This window comes from Hippoglossus stenolepis, chromosome 23 (genome assembly GCF_022539355.2).
Source record: "Hippoglossus stenolepis isolate QCI-W04-F060 chromosome 23, HSTE1.2, whole genome shotgun sequence".
Lineage (NCBI taxonomy): Eukaryota > Metazoa > Chordata > Actinopteri > Pleuronectiformes > Pleuronectidae > Hippoglossus > Hippoglossus stenolepis.
In genome coordinates, this window is record NC_061505.1 from 2,667,328 (window position 1) to 2,690,413 (window position 23,086).

The 23,086-nt window shown below is 42.5% G+C and overlaps 4 protein-coding genes across 8 annotated transcripts; 3 read left to right on the plus strand and 1 right to left on the minus strand.

Moving 5' to 3' along the window:
- Positions 1-1,366: 1,366 nt before the first annotated feature.
- Positions 1,367-8,090, minus strand: LOC118102619 (E3 ubiquitin-protein ligase TRIM7). The gene is given in 17 exon segments (XM_035148933.2): positions 1,367-2,272; positions 2,393-2,489; positions 2,958-3,076; positions 3,576-3,686; positions 3,853-3,917; positions 3,995-4,021; positions 4,189-4,236; positions 4,392-4,539; positions 4,644-4,877; positions 5,039-5,117; positions 5,119-5,132; positions 5,253-5,357; positions 5,474-5,622; positions 6,264-6,510; positions 6,810-6,951; positions 7,685-7,746; positions 7,915-8,090. Coding segments are annotated over 15 exon segments (1,737 nt in total). The 5' UTR covers position 6,951; positions 7,685-7,746; positions 7,915-8,090; the 3' UTR covers positions 1,367-2,119.
- LOC118102622 (ladderlectin) lies at positions 2,707-11,066 on the plus strand. Of its 4 annotated transcripts, none has more exons than XM_047338860.1 (10): positions 2,707-2,877; positions 4,406-4,546; positions 4,618-4,881; positions 6,268-6,344; positions 7,459-7,505; positions 9,718-9,903; positions 9,987-10,087; positions 10,178-10,312; positions 10,402-10,507; positions 10,716-11,066. In XM_047338860.1, exons 6-10 carry the CDS (start codon positions 9,849-9,851, stop codon positions 10,799-10,801), a joined length of 483 nt encoding a protein of 160 aa, XP_047194816.1. In that variant the 5' UTR covers positions 2,707-2,877; positions 4,406-4,546; positions 4,618-4,881; positions 6,268-6,344; positions 7,459-7,505; positions 9,718-9,848; the 3' UTR covers positions 10,802-11,066. The 4 variants fall into 4 exon arrangements, with proteins under 4 accessions (XP_047194816.1, XP_047194815.1, XP_035004830.2 ...); XM_047338859.1 differs by having other exon boundaries at positions 2,707-2,873; XM_035148939.2 differs by lacking the exon at positions 2,707-2,877 and having other exon boundaries at positions 4,403-4,546.
- Positions 11,067-14,439: 3,373 nt separating this feature from the next.
- LOC118102624 (ladderlectin-like) lies at positions 14,440-15,315 on the plus strand. Its single transcript, XM_035148940.2, has 3 exons — positions 14,440-14,574; positions 14,664-14,769; positions 14,973-15,315. The coding sequence occupies exons 1-3, from the start codon at positions 14,455-14,457 to the stop codon at positions 15,056-15,058; spliced, it is 312 nt and encodes a 103-aa protein (XP_035004831.2). The 5' UTR covers positions 14,440-14,454; the 3' UTR covers positions 15,059-15,315.
- Positions 15,316-17,880: 2,565 nt separating this feature from the next.
- LOC118102717 (ladderlectin-like) lies at positions 17,881-22,647 on the plus strand. 2 transcript variants are annotated; one of them, XM_035149156.2, is made up of 5 exons: positions 17,881-18,363; positions 18,448-18,548; positions 18,639-18,773; positions 18,867-18,971; positions 19,398-19,759. In XM_035149156.2, the coding sequence occupies exons 1-4, from the start codon at positions 18,309-18,311 to the stop codon at positions 18,960-18,962; spliced, it is 387 nt and encodes a 128-aa protein (XP_035005047.2). In that variant the 5' UTR covers positions 17,881-18,308; the 3' UTR covers positions 18,963-18,971; positions 19,398-19,759. The 2 variants fall into 2 exon arrangements, with proteins under 2 accessions (XP_035005047.2, XP_047194663.1); XM_047338707.1 differs by lacking the exons at positions 18,448-18,548; positions 18,639-18,773; positions 18,867-18,971; positions 19,398-19,759 and adding exons at positions 21,703-21,809; positions 21,900-22,034; positions 22,122-22,228; positions 22,605-22,647 and having other exon boundaries at positions 18,194-18,363.
- The last annotated feature ends 439 nt before the right edge of the window (positions 22,648-23,086 follow it).

Genomic DNA, 23,086 nt, shown 5'->3' on the forward strand with positions numbered 1-23,086 from the left:
CACAAGGGGCTTGGATGATTGCTGTGGTTTGCTTGTCATGTGGTTCTGTGTCACTCTTTTTCATTTAATGACAGAATATTTCAAGTGATTTTCCTTTTTTTTGTGAATAATTTCAGTGAAGTTGAAAAATGAAAAAGGATTTAAAATCCCTGTCGTGTTTTTTTTAATCCAGAACAGAACTCGGGAGGTAGTTTGACGTTTTGGTTCGAACGGGACAATAAATAGGAAACTGGAGCCGAGAGACATTAAGTCGGTTTTATCTGTTTAATTAGAAACGTTTTAAAGCGACAAGTTGTGGTGTGACAGGGCGTTATCTTCTCCAGCGGAACCCGGGTTTGACCAGTGTGACAACAGGAACTCAGCGGCCCTGCCAAGAAGCCGCTCTGGGTGTGGCCTTAACGTCAGTGTTTGTATAAAGCTGACACTAATAAGAGAAAACACAGGGAAGCTTTAGAGACGTCGCTCGATGCCTTTAGTTCATTCTTCGACAGAGTCACTGAAATGTCTCTTGGCAGGAAAGTGAATAAGTGTTTTCATCACCTTTTCAAACTATTCCTGTCGTCTTGGGGTTCACTAATCACCCGGTAGGAAGGTTAACCTCCTGAATAGATAAAAGCATGAGATGTAAGGACTTATTAAGTGGGGTAGTATACATGTATACATATGTATTTATTTTTTCACTGCACACTTCAAATTAAAGGTGACAAGATACATTTCTACTATAATAATAAATATTTGTATAGCGCTGTTCAAGGAAGTGAAAGACACTTCACATAGGATTATAATTCCTGAAATACACAGTAAAGAGAAAAACAGCATTGACGTACACAGACAGCAGTTCTAAATAAACGTGCCTCATCCCACAGCTTCTCGCTTTGACATCAAACTCGTGATTATATCTCTCGAGGAAGTGAATTCTTTGCATTCCCTGTGAAAAGTGGATGAGCAGGAAGAGACGACTGAGCTGCAGAAGAAGTGGAGCCTGAGGGCCCCAAAAACTCCAGATTCACACACACAGACACACACACACACACACACACACACTGTTCATTTGATTGATTTGATTTCTTGCAAATGTGACAGTGGGAGTTTGAGGTCTCGAGTGTGAGCCGGGCTGAAGGAGCCGGAGAGGGCAGAACAGGAGAAAGTAGAGATGCACCGGGGTTTGGAAACATGATGGAACAGTTTGTTGTGAGCTCTGCATTTTACAGGAGGTGAATGTTTGACCCGGGGCCATAAAAACAGGTTCAACCACACCTGGTGATAAGAGACGTCATCCTGTGGAGATGAAGTCGAGATAAGGGGCATATTTTAAACGCGTCGGTGGACTTACGTACGCAGGTGGAGACAGAAATCAAACAGGAAATAAAGAACAAAAAAAACTTTATTAACAATTTTATAAACATGTTTTTTTGTGTAAAATCTTATTACATTTAAATAGAGTGAAACAAATAGTATTTCGTTTATATTTCCAGGTGAAATGTAGTGGAGTAGAAGTAGAAAGTAATGCACATTTGTAATAGTTGGAGAAATTAAAATTGATTTGGCTTCATTTGGAAGATTTAAACGAAGAAATGAAACTTGTGTGTTTGAGAATCTGCAGAGAAACGTCAGACAAATCTGCCCCCTGGTGGTCAACCCACTGAAGTAAAGCAGAGGGATTTGGGAGGAATATGAATTTTACACTGGAGGAGAAAAAAAACATATTTTACACAGAAATAAACATTTATTAGTTTGATGTAATGTTATATAACTTGCTAATGCATTGTCTATACAGTTTATACTATAGTTTGTGTTTATGTATGAGGACATTTCACAGTCTTTATGCTGAGCTGAGCTAAACTGGCTTTTAATATTAAATCTGGTCTCAGCAAATTATCAGCAAATTGTTCCTCTGAGGCTCAAATCCACAGAAAAATAATATTTGAATACAAACATGCAGATATTTGGAGCATTAGATTTTTTTTTATCAGTGAATAATTTAAAACACATCCAGATGTTAAACCTGAATTCTCAGTCAGACGACAACATCTGCCAGGATGTAAATGTTCCTACAGGGAAACTTCAGTGCACAGGCGGTGAAGAAGAACAACAGATAACCAGCAGTGTCTCTCCTGTGTCACTCTGTGGTGTTCACTGGGGTGATGACCAGCGGCGCCTCGTTCTTCCCGGATTTATTCGTGCACGGGCTGAAGAACGGGAGGATGCACTCGGTGAAGGGGTCACTGAAAGTGTAGATGTGGATCTTAGCATCGACGTTGTAGAACGACACCTGCACGGCCGAGAAAGAGAGAGAGAGAGAGAGAGAGAGAGAGAGAGAGAGAGAGGAGTTATAGCTGAAGAGAAAATACTGTTATGATAAGTTTTACAAAAACATTTCCCCATAGTGCACCTGTCCTTTCTCAAAGTCCACAAATACGCCGATCTTCTGAGGCCGGAGGGTCAGGCACACGTCTGTGGAGGGTTCAGTGCGAAAGGCGTATTTGTTCCTGAGGAGAGAAAGTAAAGATGTCTTTTTATATTTTTCCAACAATATTTAATATCCAATCGGCTGCATATGCACTTTTTTTTTTACAATTTCATGACAAAGACAGTTTTCAACATCACTTGGTGACGTCCAGGTTCCATTTCCTGTTTTATTTTGTCAGTTCTTACATTTCCTGTCTTTTTTACAACAGCACACCTGTGACCTGATCAGTTTCCTGCCCCTGCGTTTCCCACCAGGAAACCCCTGCAGTCGGTCCCAGTGTTGTGTCCTCGTGCACATGTTCCTGAGTTCTTCTTCTTCTTCTTCTTCATGTGTGACCTTCACTACTGTTCCTGGATGTGATCGTCTTTCCTGGACCGACGACTCGTGTACGACAAACTGAACTGTGGGTAGATATTCCACCATTCGCCTCATCCTCTGCACTCCAGTGGGTTCTTGTGTAAATGACCAATGGCTGATGGGGACTCACTTGTTTCTGAGGCTGAGGAACCAGTATCCGTTCTCCGGGGTCACGTCGATCTTCCCCTTCCTGCTGATGGATTTTCTGGCCACGCCCATATCCCAGTCCGTCTTCCCGCCCACCTCCACCTGCGCGCATCATAATTACGTCATCAAACGTGTCATTTAGTCATGTGACACGTGCTCGTGATCATAAATGTTGATTGGTTCGGGAAAACACTAAAGCTCTGTGACCTTTGACCTTCAACCACTGAAATCTCATCAGTTAATCTTTGTCTAAGTGACAATTAAACAAAATTTGAAGAAATTCCCTAAAGGCGGATTTGAGATTCATGTTCAAGATGCCAAAAACATAAGTGAGGCCACTGTGACCTTTGACCTTTGACCTAATCAGTTCATCTGTGAGTGTAAATGAACATTTGTACCAAAATTTGAAGAAATTCCCTCAAGACGTCCATGAGATATCGTGTTCAAATGAAAAGTATGGCCAGAGAACATAATACCTCCGGCCACTAGGTGTCGCCGGAGCAGAGGCTTGAAAACACACATTTCCTCCTTTTTTATTTTTGCAGTAGAAACGTGAATTTATTGTGAAACAGGGTAATTTCCTGATCCGAGCTGGACTCACCTCCCAGTAGTGTCTCCCGGAGGAGATGACCTCGCTCCCCAGGACACACACGACTCTGTCGAACCTCTCCGGGTTGTCAGGGAGCAGCTGGTGTCGCTCGCCACATCTCACCTGCAGAGCGACGACTCGATCAAAACCTCGCTTCGCACAAACCGACAACACAATTTTACCGTTGACGTCAAACTGATGCATCCGTGGATTATTTACATCTCCCTTTTAAACACCAGCTCACAAGTTTCAATTATCACGAGTTGCAAAGATTTAACGAGCGTCTCACACTCTTCATGTCGTCCGTCACAATCAGTCGTGGATGAGCGGAGTTGCCGTCCAGAGTTACGTCCACTGGTGAAGAGAAATGTGCAGAATTACACTTTTAGTCACGACATGACGCGAGTTGAGTTTGTGAGAATGTAACTTACGTGCATACTCCTGCACCCGCCTCATTCCTGCAGAAACACAGAGCACGTTTCACATGTTAACAGATTAAATAAAGATCTAAAGATAAATTCTCTAGATTCATTGATTTAAGGTGGAATCCTCACATTAGAGTCAAGTGTGTGTATAATCCGTTTAAGGTGGGATAGTGTGTGTCTGAGATTTCAGTCTCACTCACGTGGCTGCGTTCGGACGGGACTGGGCTCCAGCGCCGAGGCGGGAAAACCTGGACAGGAATAAAATTTACGACATAGATTCAAAAATATCTAAAAGACGTTTGAGAGAAAAGGTTTAATCTGTATTTAAGGCTTGAGAGTAAAAGCTGAGGCTCATTAGCTCAAATCTCCGGTTGGAATCCGTCCCTGTGTTTCACTCACTGACCTTTTTCTGCGAAGTTCCTCAGCTCCTCCTGGAACTTCTCCAGCAGAGCGGCCAGCGACCTGTAGATGGTCCCTGATCCCAGGTCAGAGGTCACCGACACCCCGGACCAGTTCTTGGTGGGAGGAGGACTGGAGAGCACGTGGAACGTCTGGGAAGTAGGTGGAAATAAATAATATCTCCGATCATCACTCAGCGGCTCCTAATGTTTTTATCTGTTCATCATCAGATTCAAATGTCAAACTTCTCACCGACCTTGACGCAGTGGCTGGGGTCGTTTGACTGGGCGAGCTCGGCCAGGGCGCTGGCTCTCCTCCGCAGCTCCTGGACCTCCAGCTCCAGTTGTCTTACCATGGCGTCGGCCTGGTGCTCGGCCGACCTCCGGCTCATCTCCATCACCTCCATCAGCTCCGCCTGCGAGCGCTCGATGGCCGACGCCAGGGCGGAGAAGAGGCAGACGCTGCCGGCCGTCTCTCGCTCCACCGCCAACTGGGTAAAGACAAACGTGTGAGAGGTTCCATCTTTTCATACACAAGCTTATTTCAGCTGCATTAAGACTCCTTTATGAGGTTTTACCACCAAAACAGATGGAGCTATTCAATATTAATTATAATAATATCAACATGATTGATATTACGTGTGTGTCTCACCTCCAGTTCACTCACTGACATTCTGATCTCTTCAATCTTCCTGATTCTCTCTCTGATCATCTCCTGGATCTCCTGCGACCACACTGAGCTGCGACTGCACACACACATTTCATTATTATTATATTAAACCTTTTCTCTCTCTCTCTCTCTCTCTCTCTCTCTCTCTCTCTCTCTCTCTCTCTCTCTCTCTCTCTCTCTCTCTCTCTCCTCCTACCCTAGTTTCCCTCCACTCGTCCTCCACAGACACTGTGTCGTGATCCTGATGCTGCTCGGCCTTGCACTCGGGACAGATGCACACTCGGTCGGTCCGACAGTAAACCTGTAGTCGAGGAGAGGGGGAATCGTGCTGTCAAACCTTTATCGCAACTTAAAATCCAGATCAACAAAAAGTACGAGTTTGTTCAATCAATATCAGAAAGAACCACATAGTTGTACCATGATGCCCCTGCTGTGGATCCCACAGATAGCGATGCTCTGGCTGCTCACCGCCCCGCTCATGGTGAAGCGTCTGCGGCTGCTGGAGGGGCAGAGCTGCGGGGGGGGCGGCGCCGAAGAGGCCAGCAGCTGTGGGATGGGGTCGTTTACTGAGGGGGGTACGGGGATCGAGAGGAAATATCAAGCTGAAGTGATGACAGAAGCCATCTTTGACAAACATTTATCTGATGTGGACTTGTGCTGTTTGTGACCTATACTGCAGCCAGCCACCAGGGGGCAATCAAGATGCTTTGGCTTCACCTTTCTGTGTGTGCATGTACAAAATAACTCCACAAAGCACAGACGGACTTTCACCAAACTTGTTGAGAATAAAATTTGGTAGTTTATCTCCAGAGGATCAACTTTTGGATCTGATTTGGTTAAAGGTCGAAGTTCAAACATGACCTCAAACTCAATGGAATGGCGTTCCCATGACCCTCCACTGTTCTCTGTGTTGCACACGTGTGAAATCTGCGTGTGCATGTGAAGATTGCTGCTGTGCAACATATCTGCGTGAGGTCCGTCATGTATCACTGCAGCTGACAGGAGATCGTCTGTCAGAGCTGCTGTCCCTCACCTGAATGCACCACCTGTTCCCCCCCGGTTAACGTTTTCCAGCATCAACATCAGCTTTGTGGAAATTGAGAGCTTACGAATATTAACGTCCATGTAAACGTATCTGACTGATTACTGACACTTACAGAAAATGTCAATACTGCCTCCATGTACTGATCTCGTGTCTCTGTCTTACCCAGTGACCGAGTCTCACACGTCAGCGGCTCTGGCAGCGCTCGAGGAAACTTCTTCTTCAGTTCATCAAATAAATAATCAGGTACGTTTCCATCTCCTCTTCCTCCTCTCTTCTTCTCCGTCCCCACTCCTCCTCCTCCTCCTCCCTTCATGTATCTGAACTGCTCGGTGATCTCCCGCAGCGTCCGGTTGATCTGCAGGTCCGGTCGCTTCGGGAAGGTTTTCTTACACAGAGGACACTGGCAAACCTGAGGGAGAGGAGAGGAAGATGAGAGGGAGAGGATGAGGAGAGGATCTGTACTGATACACTGAAGGTTAAATGATGATATAGAGTCTTATAATGTAAAGAGTGCACATGAGAGACACAAAGAAATGAAAGAGGGAGGCAGGTGAGTGAAAGAAAAGAAAGAAAAGTATTAGTTTAAACTGAGGGAATGGAGGAAGAAAGAAAGAAAGGAAGGAAGGAAGGAAGGATGGAAGGATGGATAAGAAGGAAACAAGGGGACACAGAGAAGGAAGGAAGGAAAGTAAAAAGATGGACACGCACCTGGCATCCATCCCAGTATCTGCTGATGCAGGCCATACAGAAGCTGTGGCCGCACGGCGTGGACGAAGGGCTGTTGAACACATCGAGGCAGATGGAGCACAGGAACTGCTCGTCGGACAGAAAGCTGCCGTATAAAGACATCCTGTAGGGGGAGAATCCACACGATCTCAGTATTTACAGGTTTATCGCTCAGTTTGTTCATCGCACAGCAGCTGAAAATGTCTAAACCACGTTTAAATCTGCTGGATCCAGGGTTATATCTGGATCTGAACCAAACTACACACACTCATAGATACCAGTCCCCTGAATATGCAGGTTTTTACATTAAGATTCATGAATTTCCTCAACATGCGTTATTCATAATCCTGCTCACAAACAAACCAACCAGCGTACGGGGGGGGTGGAAACATAACCTCCGTGGCAGGGGAAATAAATGGAGACATTATATAACTGGCTCGTATCTCTGCTGTTGTCACAGATCAGATTAGGAAGTCAGAAGATGTGAGGAATGAAGAGCGCAGAGATTCTGCCGTGGATTATCACCTACGCTTTTAAGTGCAGTTTTAATAATCTAAAAAGGGTTAGGTGATGTTTTGAATAAAAAGTCACACGTGTTAATTTAATAATATAATTTTTTCCATCTTTCTAGATTAAACCACACGCTCCCTGAACACGGCGTCCCTGAAGTGTCTGCAGGTAAGAGATCCAACAAAGCGTCGATACCGATCATTAAAATAAACACGTTAATCGAATAAACAACTCGATAAAACCGAGCCTGGACACGATGTCTGTGGTAAACTACAGATTGAAAATGCTTCACAGGTTCTTTCTCGTATTAGAAGTTCGGCTCTAAAAACACTTTAGACCTCCTTTACCTTGGTTCCTCAGGATAATTGTGATTCGTGAGTTGTCGTGAGTTCAATTTCCCAATTTATAGCTGAAACAACCATGAAAAAAATCATTTAACGTTTTCTGTCATTTCTGTCGCGCGCTTCTCAAAAAGTGTGTTCGTGTAACTCGATATATTTGGGTTGTGAACAGTCAGTTGGACAAAGAACGATGTTGAGATACTTTAAATATGAAATAAGATCTTAGAAGCTGATACCTGTGCAGCTGATGATGATGATGATCGTCGTTGGTGTTTCAGTGTTTTCAGGTGAATCCAAAAAGCTCCTTTTTATTAATCTTCTCAATATTGTGTCTTGATCTTTAGACTCAAACTCTCACTTATGAAGTGTGTCTGCTTCTCAGGCTGTCATATATAGGTGTGTGTGTGTGTGTGTGTGTGTGTGTGCGTGTGTGTGTGTGTGTGTGTGTGTGTGTGTGTGTGCGTGTGTGTGTGTGTGTGTGTGTGGGGTTGTGAGTTTCCAATCAAAAGTCGCTCCACGCCTCACCACGCCTCACCTGTCTCACAGTTTGTCCGGTCAGTGCTGCAGGACTGGTTAAGGTGGAGGAATGACACACACTCACAAAGTAGGTCAAAGGGCCACGTCTCTATATCTGCAACCTATATTTCCCAAAAACGGCCAAATGACATTTTTTCGTTTTGTGCTCAACTTTACTCAAATTGGGTCGAATGGAGTTTCATGGGATCAACGTGCAAATCTGTTTTTCTACTTTTTACTTTTTCAAGACCAATGCGCATTGTACTAAAGCTGCTTTAATCAATATGTCTTTTAAAAATTGAGGAGATAATTTCTTCGAATGTGTGTGAGTCAAGCTAGCTGCCCCGAGACCCTTTTAGCTACTCAGGCACAAAGTTCAGCTCTTTATTGATAAGTGTCCTTTGTTAATTCATCACAATCTGCAGTTTAAGGACAATAACGACAAAAATTTGCTCTTTATCGTCTCCACCATCTGTGAAAAATGTGTTTTCGCCTTTTGTGTCATTCCCTTTCAACTCCGAGCTCGTTGTGTGCGTTTTTGTGTGTCTGTTGTGTTCGGTGTCCTCGTTTCTAATTCCTTCCGACCAGCGAAGCGCTGCGGCCAGAGCGAGATAAGCCCAGCTCGCAGACATCGTGTACCCAAACAGGATGTTGTTACGAAACTTCTCCAACCGAGATGCAAATCGTGTGGAAAGCGATTTGCAGGGGAAGCAGCAAGTTGTGGTTGACGAGGGCTAATTCTGTGGTTGCCTCTAAAATGTCTAAATGGTTTTAGAAAACGTTACACAACCAATGCACAAACTTTTCAAATGTTTTACTCAGTTTAGGAAGAAGTAGTATCGTGTTTTAGCCCGTAAGAGAGAATTAAATCCATCCATCCGTTATGTGGCTGTAGCTGCCCGTAATCCTTTGTAGGTCCCGGTTGGCTGCAGCCAATCCCAGCTCTTAATCGTTTAAGAGTAAATTGAAAAGATTTGAACTGAACCTGTTTGCATTTCATTTGTAGCCACTTGTTGGCATCACGTCACATCTCTTACACCTGTCAATCATTAAAATACAGATTGTGCTTTCATGCTTTATTTCCAGTAATAGTATTGTCTTGTAATCATGATACTTTTGACAGTATCTTGCAGCAGTGTGATATAATAGTATATAAGTATATCGATGCTTTTTATTTTACGGGTCGTCACAGTGAAGATAATTTCAGATACTTTATATTTTACAGGATAGTCCTATCTATGATGTCAAATCTTTGTTTATTCAGTCATGATGACATTCTACTAAGTAAACACATCGTCAACAGTCAGAAATCTTGAATACAAATTAAATCCACAGTAATAATGTCGCATGATGATTAAAAACCCAAGTACAAGAGTAGTTGTGTTTGTCGAGGTGTGTGTTAACGTGGTGGTTTCACGATGACTCCCACAGACTCACACAGACGTTTCAACACACGTAAACTTCTGTGTCATGGATGCACAGATAACAAATTAAAAACGTGCTGGTCATTTTTCTGTGTTTAGTCCGAACCACAGTCTGAACACGAGACGATGAGACGACTCGTTTCCTCTGTCTCCTCCCTCCTCCCTCTCTTCACGAGTATTAGTATTAGAAGGTGATCATCATCTTCAGTAGCTGCAGCATCAGCTCCACCATGAAGGCTGTGTTTCTGCTTCTTTGTGCCGCGATGGCTCTGACCGGAGTTGCTCGTAAGTTTCCATCCCGAAGCTTTACGTTTTTTCGCAGATGCTCGGGCTGATCCCTCCTTTCTGTCTTTTCTATTTCCCTTCAGCTTTCAGGGCCATGCCGACAGCGTGTCCCAACGGTTGGACTTATATCAGCCGTCGCTGTTACTACTACATTTCAGCTAAGCTGAACTGGGCTGAAGCTGAGGTAATCGGATCTGGAATAAAGTTTAAAATTGTGTTGTGTTCTGTAACTTTTTATGTCAATTTTTATATATCGCAAACATCTCCACTGCAGAAAAAATGCCTGACCATGAATGCAAACCTCGCGTCTGTGCACAGCAGCTCCGAGTATAGCTCCATTCAGGCAGTGATCAAGAAGGCCTCCAAGGCGTCCGGAAGGACGTGGATTGGAGGAACTGACTGCCAAATGGTATATTTTTACACCATACATTCAAACGTTATTTATTCATATATATATATATTTATTTACACTGTTTGCAATTGTTATTTCTTGCTCAGGAGGGAATTTGGCTGTGGAGCGACGGCACTGCTTTTGACTATACTCACTGTGCGAACTTTGACAACAAACAATCGAAGCAGCACTGTCTTGTCATGAACTACGGAGGTAAGTCACAGTGAACACAGTGTTTCTAATAAACGCACACGTATATGGAAACTTTAGAGGAAACGTGCAGTTTAAATATTCCTAGTTTTCAACAGGAAACCTAGTCATCATTTGGGAGCTGTCATCACGTTCATCTTTAATCACGATCTATGCAAAGATATGCTGTTGTGTTCTGTTGCATTTAGTGACGTCTTTTTTTCTCTTACAGGCAACAAGTGCTGGGATGACGATAGATGTTCCAGAGAATTTCCGTCTGTCTGCGTCAAAGGAAGATCTTACCCTGGGATAGGATGAAGCACACACAGACACACACACACACACACTGCTTTGTGTTTGCTTTTTGCCATCTTGTTTTACTCCTTCACCTCTTTACAGTCGCTGCAACAATTTGTAAATTAGAGGAACTAGTCGACATCAACAGGAGCTGCTGGGTTGTGTCTGTAGGTTTTGTGTCTTTAATAAGAGGAAACTAAATTGACGCTTCTAACTCGCCCTTATACTGGCGAGGGAGCCGCTTTTCTTCATAAACAAATGCAAATAAAAGCTTCAAGCAATGAAACAAGCTGTTGTGTGAATCTGTGTTCAATCTGCTGTTGGTAGAAGTATAGCACTCTGGTTTTATACAAATAAACAATATCTAAGTGTCAGGGGTATTGAAGTGTACAGATGTTTCACGTGTTTATCCTGAGCTACACTGACCAGCTGCTGACTGTAGTTCCAAATTAACATATTTTAAGTATTTTTAAAGCTTTTTAAGCACGATAATCTATAAATCTTCCCTTTATGGAATGAAAACCTGGAATCTGTTGTGCAATAATACATTAAACGTGATACCATAAAATGGTGTGCCTTTCGGCATTCAATAAATTCGGTTATCAAAATAAAATATTGAATATTAATATTAAAAATAATATTAAATAATAACTAATTGATTAAAGTTACCTCGGGGCACCACCCTCAAAGGAAGGGAAAATAACCAATTTATTGATTAAGTCTCATAAAAGTACTAACTACAAATTTGGAACTCTGATTAACAATTAAATGAATAACTATAACCAAAATTACCATATAGATAGTTAGCTAAGTTGAAGGATAAAGAGTTCTTGACACAGAGGTTGGCGAAATTCACTTATGCAACATTAATGAAAGAACATTTGTGAAAGAAAAACATTTATTATGAATATAATAAAGTATAAAAACACAAATTACTAACGGTGTACTTACTAAACAAAGAGGTGTATGTGAGTATACGTGTGTGTCTGTGTCTGTGTGAGTCAGTGTGCTTCCAAAATGGCAGCTGGCCACTCTAGAGATAACGCCCTCTCCCCTTTGAAGTGTTTACGACATGTAGCGGGGGTCAGAGAGATGGGTGAAGATATGTGTGTGTCTGTGTTGGTGCCAAGTTGGAGAAAGAGTGTAGAGTGAAATGCAAAGAGAGACTGTGAAGAGCATAACAAACTAACATTAACTTTCAAATAACTTATAACCAAAACATCACAGCAACACAAATCAAACTTATAAACATCACAAGGAATCGAATAAACAGTCTTTGCTTAGCCTAGTATGATTATTAAGCCCAGTTGTGTTACCCATCCATGGAAAGGAAAAAGAGTTGCTGTGCAGTTCGCAGTTCTGTGAAATCGTCTTGCTGGTTTGTGGCTCCTGCCTTCGTGGTTCTGTTGGGCTGTGCAGCTCAGTTGCTGTTTGAAGTTCTCCGGCAGGACATCGCGTCGCTGCTTGAAGGTTGGTAGAGCTTGGATTGCGAGGAGGTTTCCTTGGTGAGATGAGCTGGAAGCTGCAACTTTCCTCGATGAAGTTGATTTGAGTTGAAAGAGTGAGCTGGACCGCCGCCCGTCTCCTCTGAGAGGATTCGTGGAAAGAGAAGATGTGAGCTGGAGAAGCCAGGCTTCTCCCCTCGGCGTTGCAGGGAAAGAGCGGTGTGCTCCTCTCGAAGAGGTGAATGGAAAGAGAGTGAAGAAAGGGGGAGACCTGGCCTTATATTGGCCCGGTGACCTCATAGGTCATGGGGCCCAGAGTGACCAATAGTGGTTGACCCTTGTGTCTCTGGTGGGTTTTCCCACCTCTGTGTGACGTTGAGGCCCCTGGGAGACTGAGTTCTGGAGGCTCTGGTTTTCTCCAGAACAAAGGGACATGCGGCTTCAGGCTTTTGACTGCACATGTAGGCCGAACTTTGGTTCCCCAAATACCAGGTCCCAACAAATCTGAAATGTGAATCATGTGACTTCATTGTTTACGTGGGACTCTGCCGTGATGTGGTCACAGATCGTCGTCATGGTGTCCATCCAGTTGCCGTAGATCCTCTCTTGCGTTTCGATCGGCCTTTGCTCACTTCAGGGCAGAAAGAGGAAGTTTGTCCCAAATAAAAACACACAGAAGTCCTTGTGACAACAAAATAAAATCAACGAGTAAAGATGAAACTCAATGAAGATGCAGAAACAGGCAGGATTCTCAAAACAATGTGAAATAAAGTAGAACCAGTAGATTTAAAGGCAGAAACGTCATGTTGTTGGTTATTATATGTCCGATGACAACCTGTGTGGATGGAGTTAGTTCAGAGGTCAGACCCTCGTACCTGATCTGTGTCAGCAGGTCTTGCTGAGCTTTCAGTTGCTTCTGTGCGTCCTGCACTCGACCCTCCATGGTTAAACTGGCACAGAGCTGAGCACCGTGCACGCCGAGCACCGCCATGTTGAAACTACCGGCACCAATCCGACTTCAGGCCGACAGGAGACGAGATAAAGACAAAGGAAATTATCGGAATGATGGAAATAAAAAAATGACCCAATTACAGCAGATCACAAACTTGATGCTCAAGTTTCAAACGTAGATTTTATAATATTATCAATTAATTATAATCCAATATTACAACTTTCCTCTCAATTATTACTTTATACTCGAATTGTTAAAACTTTAGTCTTATAATATTATGACATTAATCTCAAAATGATACTTTTTCTGTAGATTACCTTTGTTTGAGTTTAAAATACAGATTGTGCTTTCATGCTTTATTTCCAGTAATAGTATTGTCTTGTAATCATGATACTTTTGACAGTATCTTGCAGCAGTGTGATATAATAGTATATAAGTATATCAATGCTTTGTATTTCACGGCTCGTCACAGTGAAGATCATTTCAGATACTTTATATTTTCGAGGATAGTCCTATCTATGATGTCAAATCTTTGTTTATTCAGTCATGATGACATTCTACTAAGTAAACACATCGTCAACAGTCAGAAATCTTGAATACAAATTAAATCCACAGTAATAATGTCGCATGATGATTAAAAACCCAAGTACAAGAGTAGTTGTGTTTGTCGTGGTGTGTGTGTGTTAACGTGGTGGTTTCACGATGACTCCCACAGACTCACACAGACGTTTCAACACACGTAAACTTCTGTGTCACGGATGCACAGATAACAAATTAAAAACGTGCTGGTCATTTTTCTGTGTTTAGTCCGAACCACAGTCTGAACACGAGACGATGAGACGACTCGTTTCCTCTGTCTCCTCCCTCCTCCCTCTCTTCACGAGTATTAGTATTAGAAGGTGATCATCATCCTCAGTAGCTGCAGCATCAGCTCCACCATGAAGGCTGTGTTTCTGCTTCTTTGTGCCGCGATGGCTCTGACCGGAGTTGCTCGTAAGTTTCCATCCCGAAGCTTTACGTTTTTTCAGAATGCTCGGGCTGATCCCTCCTTTCTGTCTTTCTATTTCCTTCAGCTTTCAGGGCCATGCCGACAGCGTGTCCCAACGGTTGGACTTATATCAGCCGTCGCTGTTTCTACTACATTTCAGCTAAGCTGAACTGGGCTCAAGCTGAGGTAATCGGATCTGGAATAAAGTTTAAAATTTTGTTGTGTTCTGTAACTTTTAGTCAATTTTTATATATCGCAAACATCTCCACTGCAGAAAAAATGCCTGACCATGAATGCAAACCTCGCGTCTGTGCACAGCAGCTCCGAGTATAGCTCCATTCAGGCAGTGATCAAGAAGGCCTCCAAGGCGTCCGGAAGGACGTGGATTGGAGGAACTGACTGCCAAATGGTATATTTTTACACCATACATTCAAACGTTATTTATTCATATATATATATATTTATTTACACTGTTTGCAATTGTTATTTCTTGCTCAGGAGGGAATTTGGCTGTGGAGCGACGGCACTGCTTTTGACTATACTCACTGTGCGAACTTTGACAACAAACAATCGAAGCAGCACTGTCTTGTCATGAACTACGGAGGTAAGTCACAGTAAACAGTGTTTCTAATAAACGCACACGCATATGGAATCTTTAGGGAAACGTGCAGTTAAAATATTCCTAGTTTTCAACAGGAAACCTAGTCATCATTTGGGAGCTGTCATCACGTTCATCTTTAATCACGATCTATGCAAAGATATGCTGTTGTGTTCTGTTGCATTTAGTGACTCTTTTTTCTCTTACAGGCAACAAGTGCTGGGATGACGATAGATGTTCCAGAGAATTTCCGTCTGTCTGCGTCAAAGGAAGATCTTACCCTGGGATAGGATGAAGCACACACAGACACACACACACACTGCTTTGTGTTTGCTTTTGCCATCTCGTTTTACTCCTTCACCTCTTTACAGTCGCTGCAACAATTTCTAAATTAGAGGAACTAGTCGACATCAACAGGAGCTGCTGGGTTGTGTCTGTAGGTTTTGTGTCTTTAATAAGAGGAAACTAAATTGATGCTTCTAACTCGCCCTTATACTGGCGAGGGAGCCGCTTTTCTTCATAAACAAATGCAAATAAAAGCTTCAAGCAATGAAACAAGCTGTTGTGTGAATCTGTGTTAATCTGCTGTTGGTAGAAGTATAGCACTCTGGTTTTATACAAATAAACAATATCTAAGTGTCAGGGGTATCTAAGTGTACAGATGTTTCACGTGTTTATCCTGAGCTACACTGACCAGCTGCTGACTGTAGTTCCAAATCAACATATTTTAAGTATTTTTAAAGCTTTTTAAGCACGATAATCTATAAATCTTCCCTTTATGGAATGAAAACCTGGAATCTGTTGTGCAATAATACATTAAACGTGATACCATAAAATGGTGTGCCTTTCGGCATTCAATAAATTCGGTTATCAAAATAAAATATTGAATATTAATATTAAAAATATTAATATTAAATAATAACTAATTGATTAAAGTTACCTCGGGGCACCACCCTCAAAGGAAGGGAAAATAACCAATTTATTGATTAAGTCTCATAAAAGTACTAACTACAAATTTGGAACTCTGATTAACAATTAAATTAACTATAACCAAAATTACCATATAGATAGTTAGCTAAGTTGAAGGATAAAGAGTTCTTGACACAGAGGTTGGCGAAATTCACTTATGCAACATTAATGAAAGAACATTTGTGAAAGAAAAACATTTATTATGAATATAATAAAGTATAAAAACACAAATTACTAACGGTGTACTTACTAAACAAAGAGGTGTATGTGAGTATACGTGTGTGTCTGTGTCTGTGTGAGTCAGTGTGCTTCCAAAATGGCAGCTGGCCACTCTAGAGATAACGCCCTCTCCCCTTTGAAGTGTTTACGACATGTAGCGGGGGTCAGAGAGATTAGGTGTTGCGTTATGCGTGTGTCTGTGTTGGTGCCAAGTTGGAGAAAGAGTGTAGAGTGAAATGCAAAGAGAGACTGTGAAGAGCATAACAAACTAACATTAACTTTCAAATAACTTATAACCAAAACATCACAGCAACACAAATCAAACTTATAAACATCACAAGGAATCGAATAAACAGTCTTTGCTTAGCCTAGTATGATTATTAAGCCCAGTTGTGTTACCCATCCATGGAAAGGAAAAAGAGTTGCTGTGCAGTTCGCAGTTCTGTGAAATCGTCTTGCTGGTTTGTGGCTCCTGCCTTCGTGGTTCTGTTGGGCTGTGCAGCTCAGTTGCTGTTTGAAGTTCTCCGGCAGGACATCGCGTCGCTGCTTGAAGGTTGGTAGAGCTTGGATTGCGAGGAGGTTTCCTTGGTGAGATGAGCTGGAAGCTGCAACTTTCCTCGATGAAGTTGATTTGAGTTGAAAGAGTGAGCTGGACCGCCGCCCGTCTCCTCTGAGAGGATTCGTGGAAAGAGAAGATGTGAGCTGGAGAAGCCAGGCTTCTCCCCTCGGCGTTGCAGGGAAAGAGCGGTGTGCTCCTCTCGAAGAGGTGAATGGAAAGAGAGTGAAGAAAGGGGAGACCTGGCCTTATATTGGCCCGGTGACCTCATAGGTCATGGGGCCCAGAGTGACCAATAGTGGTTGACCCTTGTGTCTCTGGTGGGTTTTCCCACCTCTGTGTGACGTTGAGGCCCCTGGGAGACTGAGTTCTGGAGGCTCTGGTTTTCTCCAGAACAAAGGGACATGCGGCTTTAGGCTTTTGACTGCACATGTAGGCCGAACTTTGGTTCCCAAATACCAGGTCCCAACAAATCTGAAATGTGAATCATGTGACTTCATTGTTTACGTGGGTCGTCATGGTGTCCATCCAGTTGCCGTAGATCCTCTCTTGCGTTTCGATCGGCCTTTGCTCACTTCAGGGCAGAAAGAGGAAGTTTGTCCCAAATAAAAACACACAGAAGTCCTTGTGACAACAAAATAAAATCAACGAGTAAAGATGAAACTCAATGAAGATGCAGAAACAGGCAGGATTCTCAAAACAATGTGAAATAAAGTAGAACCAGTAGATTTAAAGACAGAAACGTCATGTTGTTGGTTATTATATGTCCGATGACAACCTGTGTGGATGGAGTTAGTTCAGAGGTCAGACCTCGTACCTGATCTGTGTCAGCAGGTCTTGCTGAGCTTTCAGTTGCTTCTGTGCGTCCTGCACTCGACCCTCCATGGTTAAACTGGCACAGAGCTGAGCACCGTACGCCGAGCACCGCCATGTTGAAACTACCGCACCAATCCGACTTCAGGCCGACAGGAGACGAGATAAAGACAAAGGAAATTATCGGAATGATGGAAATAAAAATTACCCAATTACAGCAGATCACAAACTTGATGCTCAAGTTTCAAACGTAGATTTTATAATATTATCAATTAATTATAATCCAATATTACAACTTTCCTCTCAATTATTACTTTATACTCGAATTGTTAAAACTTTAGTCTTATAATATTATGACATTAATCTCAAAATGATACTTTTTCTGTAGATTACCTTTGTTTGAGTTTAAAATACAGATTGTGCTTTCATGCTTTATTTCCAGTAATAGTATTGTCTTGTAATCATGATACTTTTGACAGTATCTTGCAGCAGTGTGATATAATAGTATATAAGTATCTCAATGCTTTGTATTTTACGGCTCGTCACAGTGAAGATAATTTCAAATACTTTATATTTTACAGGATAGTCCTATCTATGATGTCATAGACATTATACTAAGTAAACACATCGTCAACAGTCAGAAATCTTGAATACAAATTAAATCCACAGTAATAATGTCGCATGATGATTAAAAACCCAAGTACAAGAGTAGTTGTGTTTGTCGAGGTGTGTGTTAACGTGGTGGTTTCACGATGACTCCCACAGACTCACACAGACGTTTCAACACACGTAAACTTCTGTGTCACGGATGCACAGATAACAAATTAAAAACGTGCTGGTCATTTTTCTGTGTTTAGTCCGAACCACAGTCTGAACACGAGACGATGAGACGACTCGTTTCCTCTGTCTCCTCCCTCCTCCCTCTCTTCACGAGTATTAGTATTAGAAGGTGATCATCATCCTCAGTAGCTGCAGCATCAGCTCCACCATGAAGGCTGTGTTTCTGCTTCTTTGTGCCGCGATGGCTCTGACCGGAGTTGCTCGTAAGTTTCCTTCCCTTCAGCTTTAAGTTTGTCGCAGATGCTCGGGCTGATCCCTCCTTTCTGTCTTTTCTATTTCCCCTTCAGCTTTCAGGGCCATGCCGACAGCGTGTCCCACCGGTTGGACTAAGATCATCGGTCGCTGTTTCTACTACGTTCCAGATCTGCTGAGCTGGGCTCAAGCTGAGGTAATCGGATCTGGAATAAAGTTTTTAATTTTGTTGTGTTCTGTAACTTTTTACGTAAATTTTTATATATCGCAAATATCTCCACTGCAGAGAAAATGCCTGACCATGAATGCAAACCTCGCGTCTGTGCACAGCAGCTCCGAGTATAGCTCCATTCAGAGGGTGATCACGAAGGGGTCCAAGGCGTCCGGAAAGACCTGGATTGGAGGAACTGACTGCCAAATTGTATATTTTTACACCATACAGTCATTCAAACATTATTTATTCATATATATATATATTTATTTACAATGTTTGCAATTGTTATTTCTTGCTCAGGAGGGAATTTGGCTGTGGAGCGACGGCACTGCTTTTGACTATCGGCACTGTGGCGTATTTGACAACAGACATTCAAGCAGCACTGTGCTCTCATGAACTACGGAGGTAAGTCACAGTAAACACAGTGTTTCTAATAAACGCCTCATGTACAAATAATAAATGAAAACTGCACACTCATATGGAAACTTTCGGGGAAACGTGCAGTTAAAATATTCCTAGGTTTCAACAGTATTCAAATATTTATTGTTATTTATGCTAATGACTGTACGGTATATTGTTTTGATGATCTGTGATGCTATGCATATAGAGTTTATCGCAATTAGCGTCGTGATAATAGCAGCGAGAAGTATGGAGGTAACATATGGACGAGGCAGGGTTGATGACCTATACTGCAGCCAGCCACCAGAGGGCGATCAAGATATTTGGGCTTCACTTTGGGAGCTGTCATCACGTCCATCTTTAATCACGATCTATGCAAAGATATGCTGTTGTGTTCTGTTGCATTTAGTGACTTATTTTTTTCTCTTACAGGCGAAAAGTGCTGGGATGACAAGAAATGTTCCGAAGAATTTCCGTCTGTCTGCGCCACAAAAAAACGTCTTTGGAGTGGATGAAGCACACACACACACAGACAGACACACAAACAGGCACACACACTGCTTTGTGTTTGCTTTTTGCCATCTCGTTTTACTCCTTCACCTCTTTACAGTCGCTGCAACAATTTCTAAATTAGAGGAACTAGTCGACATCAACAGGAGCTGCTGGGTTGTGTCTGTAGGTTTTGTGTCTTTAATAAGAGGAAACTAAATTGACGCTTCTAACTCGCCCTTATACTGGCGAGGGAGCCGCTTTTCTTCATAAACAAATGCAAATAAAAGCTTCAAGCATTGAAACAAGCTGTTGTGTGAATCTGTGTTCAATCTGCTGTTGGTAGAAGTATAGCACTCTGGTTTTATACAAATAAACAATGTCCATGTGTCAGGGGTCATTTGGATTTGATTTCCACTGCCGGCCTTTTCAGAACAAGTAACATGCGAGCGTGCGTGAGGCGTGTGTGTGTGTGTGTGTGTGTGTGTGTGTGTGTGTGTGTGTGTGTGTGTGTGTGTCAGCATGCTGCCTGTCCATTGGAGACTGTCGGTCTGATCAAGGTGGTGAAGAACAGTTTCACCATCATGCAGATCCAGTGTAAAGGAGGCCTGAAGGGGCGCTGCAGTTCAACTCCAACACGCTGTTGCCACTGCTTTCTTGGTGCCAGTTGTACTGCACGAGCATGTACTATATGTATATTTACAGTGTGTATATGTACTGTATGTGCTCACCCTTCCTCCTGTCGTGTCTGCCAGTCTCCGACATCCGCCAAGCGACAGTCCGTCCCTTCAAAGCTCATCACTGATATTATGACTCTTGGAGATGAACAGAAAGAAAACACGCCAATCAATCGTCATCACGGTTGATTGACGTCTAATTCGTATTCGTCACCTTCATTAAGGACAAACAATCCCCACTTTTCTATTAAAGGCCTGGAGACCTGCTCACCTTGACCCGGGTGCCTTGACGCCATGGCAACCGAGGCTAACGCCGCAGGGCCGAGACACGTGGCCCCGTGTTCCCTGAGGCTGGATTACACACGTTAATATTAACTGGGATTACAGACATGCAGCACAGGAGGCAGCCATTGAGATAAGAAATACAAACACAGCGTCGACACTGACTCTTTAACTCTTTGAACCAGTTGGATGTAGGTTTCAGCGATGCAGTGTGGGACGCTGTAGGCCGCACCCTGTTCCCAAATATGGTCGTAGTCCACCAACGCCCAGTCCCTGAGCGTGAGAGGAACACTGGTGCCATCACCGTAGATCACCACCTGTTCAGAGAGCGATGAGGAGTTAGAAGTAGAGCGAACGTTTCATTTGTGTTTCCACTAAAATGAGCATAAAAGTAACAGCATAATAATAATGAACTGAATTTATATAAAAGAATTTATTCATAAAATGCAACAGGAAAGTGCTTCACACAAAAGCAGCTTAAACATGTATGAATAAAACTAAAAGGAAAAATAAAATTGAACACAAAGAGCAGGTTAAGATGAGATTCAACATCAGGCAAAAAAATTTAAATATTTATCTCCTTTCATAAGAAACCATCTGTTGTCACTTACAGTAAAAAAAGGTGAAAAACAACTTCTGCAGAGTCGAGTGAACGGGAAGTCTCTTGTTCTTGTTCTTGTGTGATGAGTCGTGGTTTTTGTTTCAGTGCAGAGACGCCTGCAGGGGTTGTCGAGGTCTGTTGTTTAAAATCTTAATTCTTCCTTTAAACACTTTGTATGTTTTGTGCGTTTGGTGTATGAGTATTTGTTTGTATTGTTGTGAATCTTTGAATCAAACAGTTTAGAAATGGACTGATGTCACACATACACTCTCCTTTGGCTCCTCAGGTAAAATGTGGCTCTTTAACTGCTCAATGTGTTTGTTACACTCGCTGTTTTCACACAGACGTTTCAACACACGGAACTTCTGTGTCATGGATGCACAGATAACAAATTGAACACAGGTGCTGGTCATTTTTCTGTGTTGAGTCCAAACCACAGTCTGAACGTGAGAAGATAAGACGACTTGTTTCCTCTATCTCCTCCCTCCTCCCTCTCTTCACGAGTATTAGTATTAGAAGGTGATCATCATCCTCAGTAGCATCAGCTCCACCATGAAGGCTGTGTTTCTGCTTCTTTGTGCCGCGATGGCTCTGACCGAGTTTTCATAAATTTCCATCCCGGAGCTTTAAGTTTGTCGCAGATGCTCGGGCTGATCCCTCCTTTCTGTCTTTTCTATTTCCCCTTCAGCAAGTGACCTGGTCAAGCGTTCGACAGCGTGTCCCAACGGTTGGACTGAGATCAGCGGTCGCTGTTTCTACTACGTTCCAGATCCGCTGAACTGGGCTGAAGCTGAGGTAATCGGATCTGGAATGAAGTTTAAAATGTTGTTGTGTTCTGTAACTTTTTACGTCAATTTTTATATTTCGTAAATATCTCCACTGCAGAAAAAATGCCAGACCATGAATGCAAACCTCGCGTCTGTGCACAGCAGCTCCGAGTATCGCTCCATTCAGATGATGATCGCGAAGATCACTCATGGGTTCGGAAGGACCTGGATTGGAGGAACTGACTGCCAAATGGTATATTTTTACACCATACATTCAAACGTTATTTATTCATATATATATATTTATTTACAATGTTTGCAATTGTTATTTCTTGCTCAGGAGGGAATTTGGCTGTGGAGCGACGGCACTGCTTTTGACTATACTCACTGTGGCGTATTTGACAACAGATATTGGAGGCAGCACTGTCTCTGTCATGAACTACGGAGGTAAGTCACAGTAAACAGTGTTTCTAATAAACGCACACGTATATGGAAACTTTAGAGGAAACGTGCAGTTTAAATATTCCTAGGTTTCAACAGTATTCAAATATTTATTGTTATTTATGCTAATGACTGTACGGTATATTGTTTTGATGATCTGTGATGCTATGCATATAGAGTTTATCGCAATTAGCGTCGTGATAATAGCAGCGAGAAGTATGGAGGTAACATATGGACGAGGCAGGGTTGATGACCTATACTGCAGCCAGCCACCAGAGGGCGATCGAGATATTTTGGCTTCACTTCATCTTTAATCACGATCTATGCAAAGATATGCTGTTGTGTTCTGTTGCATTTAGTGACGTCTTTTTTTCTCTTACAGAAAACAAGTGCTGGGATGACGATAGATGTTCCATGGAATATCCGTCTGTCTGCGTCAAAAACAGATATTTTCCTTGGAGAGGATGAAGCACACACACACACACACACACACACACACACACACACACACACACACACAAACACACACACACTGCTTTGTGTTTGCTTTTTGCCATCTCGTTTTACTCCTTCACCTCTTTACAGTGCTCAACAATTTCTAAATTAGAGGAACTAGTCGACATCAACAGGAGCTGCTGGGTTGTGTCTGTAGGTTTTGTGTCTTTAATAAGAGGAAACTAAATTGACGCTTCTAACTCGCCTTATACTGGCGAGGGAGCCGCTTTTCTTCATAAACAAATGCAAATAAAAGCTTCAAGCATTGAAACAAGCTGTTGTGTGAATCTGTGTTCAATCTGCTGTTGGTAGAAGTATAGCACTCTGGTTTTATACAAATAAACAATGTCCATGTGTCAGGGGTCATTT

Coding starts and splice junctions, on each gene's coding strand:
- LOC118102622 (XM_047338860.1), top strand. CDS start 9,849: ATGAAGGCTGTGTTTCTGCTTCTTTGTGCCGCGATGGCTCTGACCGGA. Junction 9,904..9,986: donor GGCTCTGACCGGAGTTGCTC/GTAAGTTTCCAT, acceptor ATTTCCCTTCAG/CTTTCAGGGCCATGCCGACA. Junction 10,508..10,715: donor TCTTGTCATGAACTACGGAG/GTAAGTCACAGT, acceptor TTTCTCTTACAG/GCAACAAGTGCTGGGATGAC.
- LOC118102624 (XM_035148940.2), top strand. CDS start 14,455: ATGAATGCAAACCTCGCGTCTGTGCACAGCAGCTCCGAGTATAGCTCC. Junction 14,575..14,663: donor GAGGAACTGACTGCCAAATG/GTATATTTTTAC, acceptor TTTCTTGCTCAG/GAGGGAATTTGGCTGTGGAG. Junction 14,770..14,972: donor TCTTGTCATGAACTACGGAG/GTAAGTCACAGT, acceptor TTTCTCTTACAG/GCAACAAGTGCTGGGATGAC.
- LOC118102717 (XM_047338707.1), top strand. CDS start 18,309: ATGAAGGCTGTGTTTCTGCTTCTTTGTGCCGCGATGGCTCTGACCGGA. Junction 18,364..21,702: donor GGCTCTGACCGGAGTTGCTC/GTAAGTTTCCTT, acceptor TTTCCCCTTCAG/CAAGTGACCTGGTCAAGCGT. Junction 21,810..21,899: donor TGAACTGGGCTGAAGCTGAG/GTAATCGGATCT, acceptor TCTCCACTGCAG/AAAAAATGCCAGACCATGAA.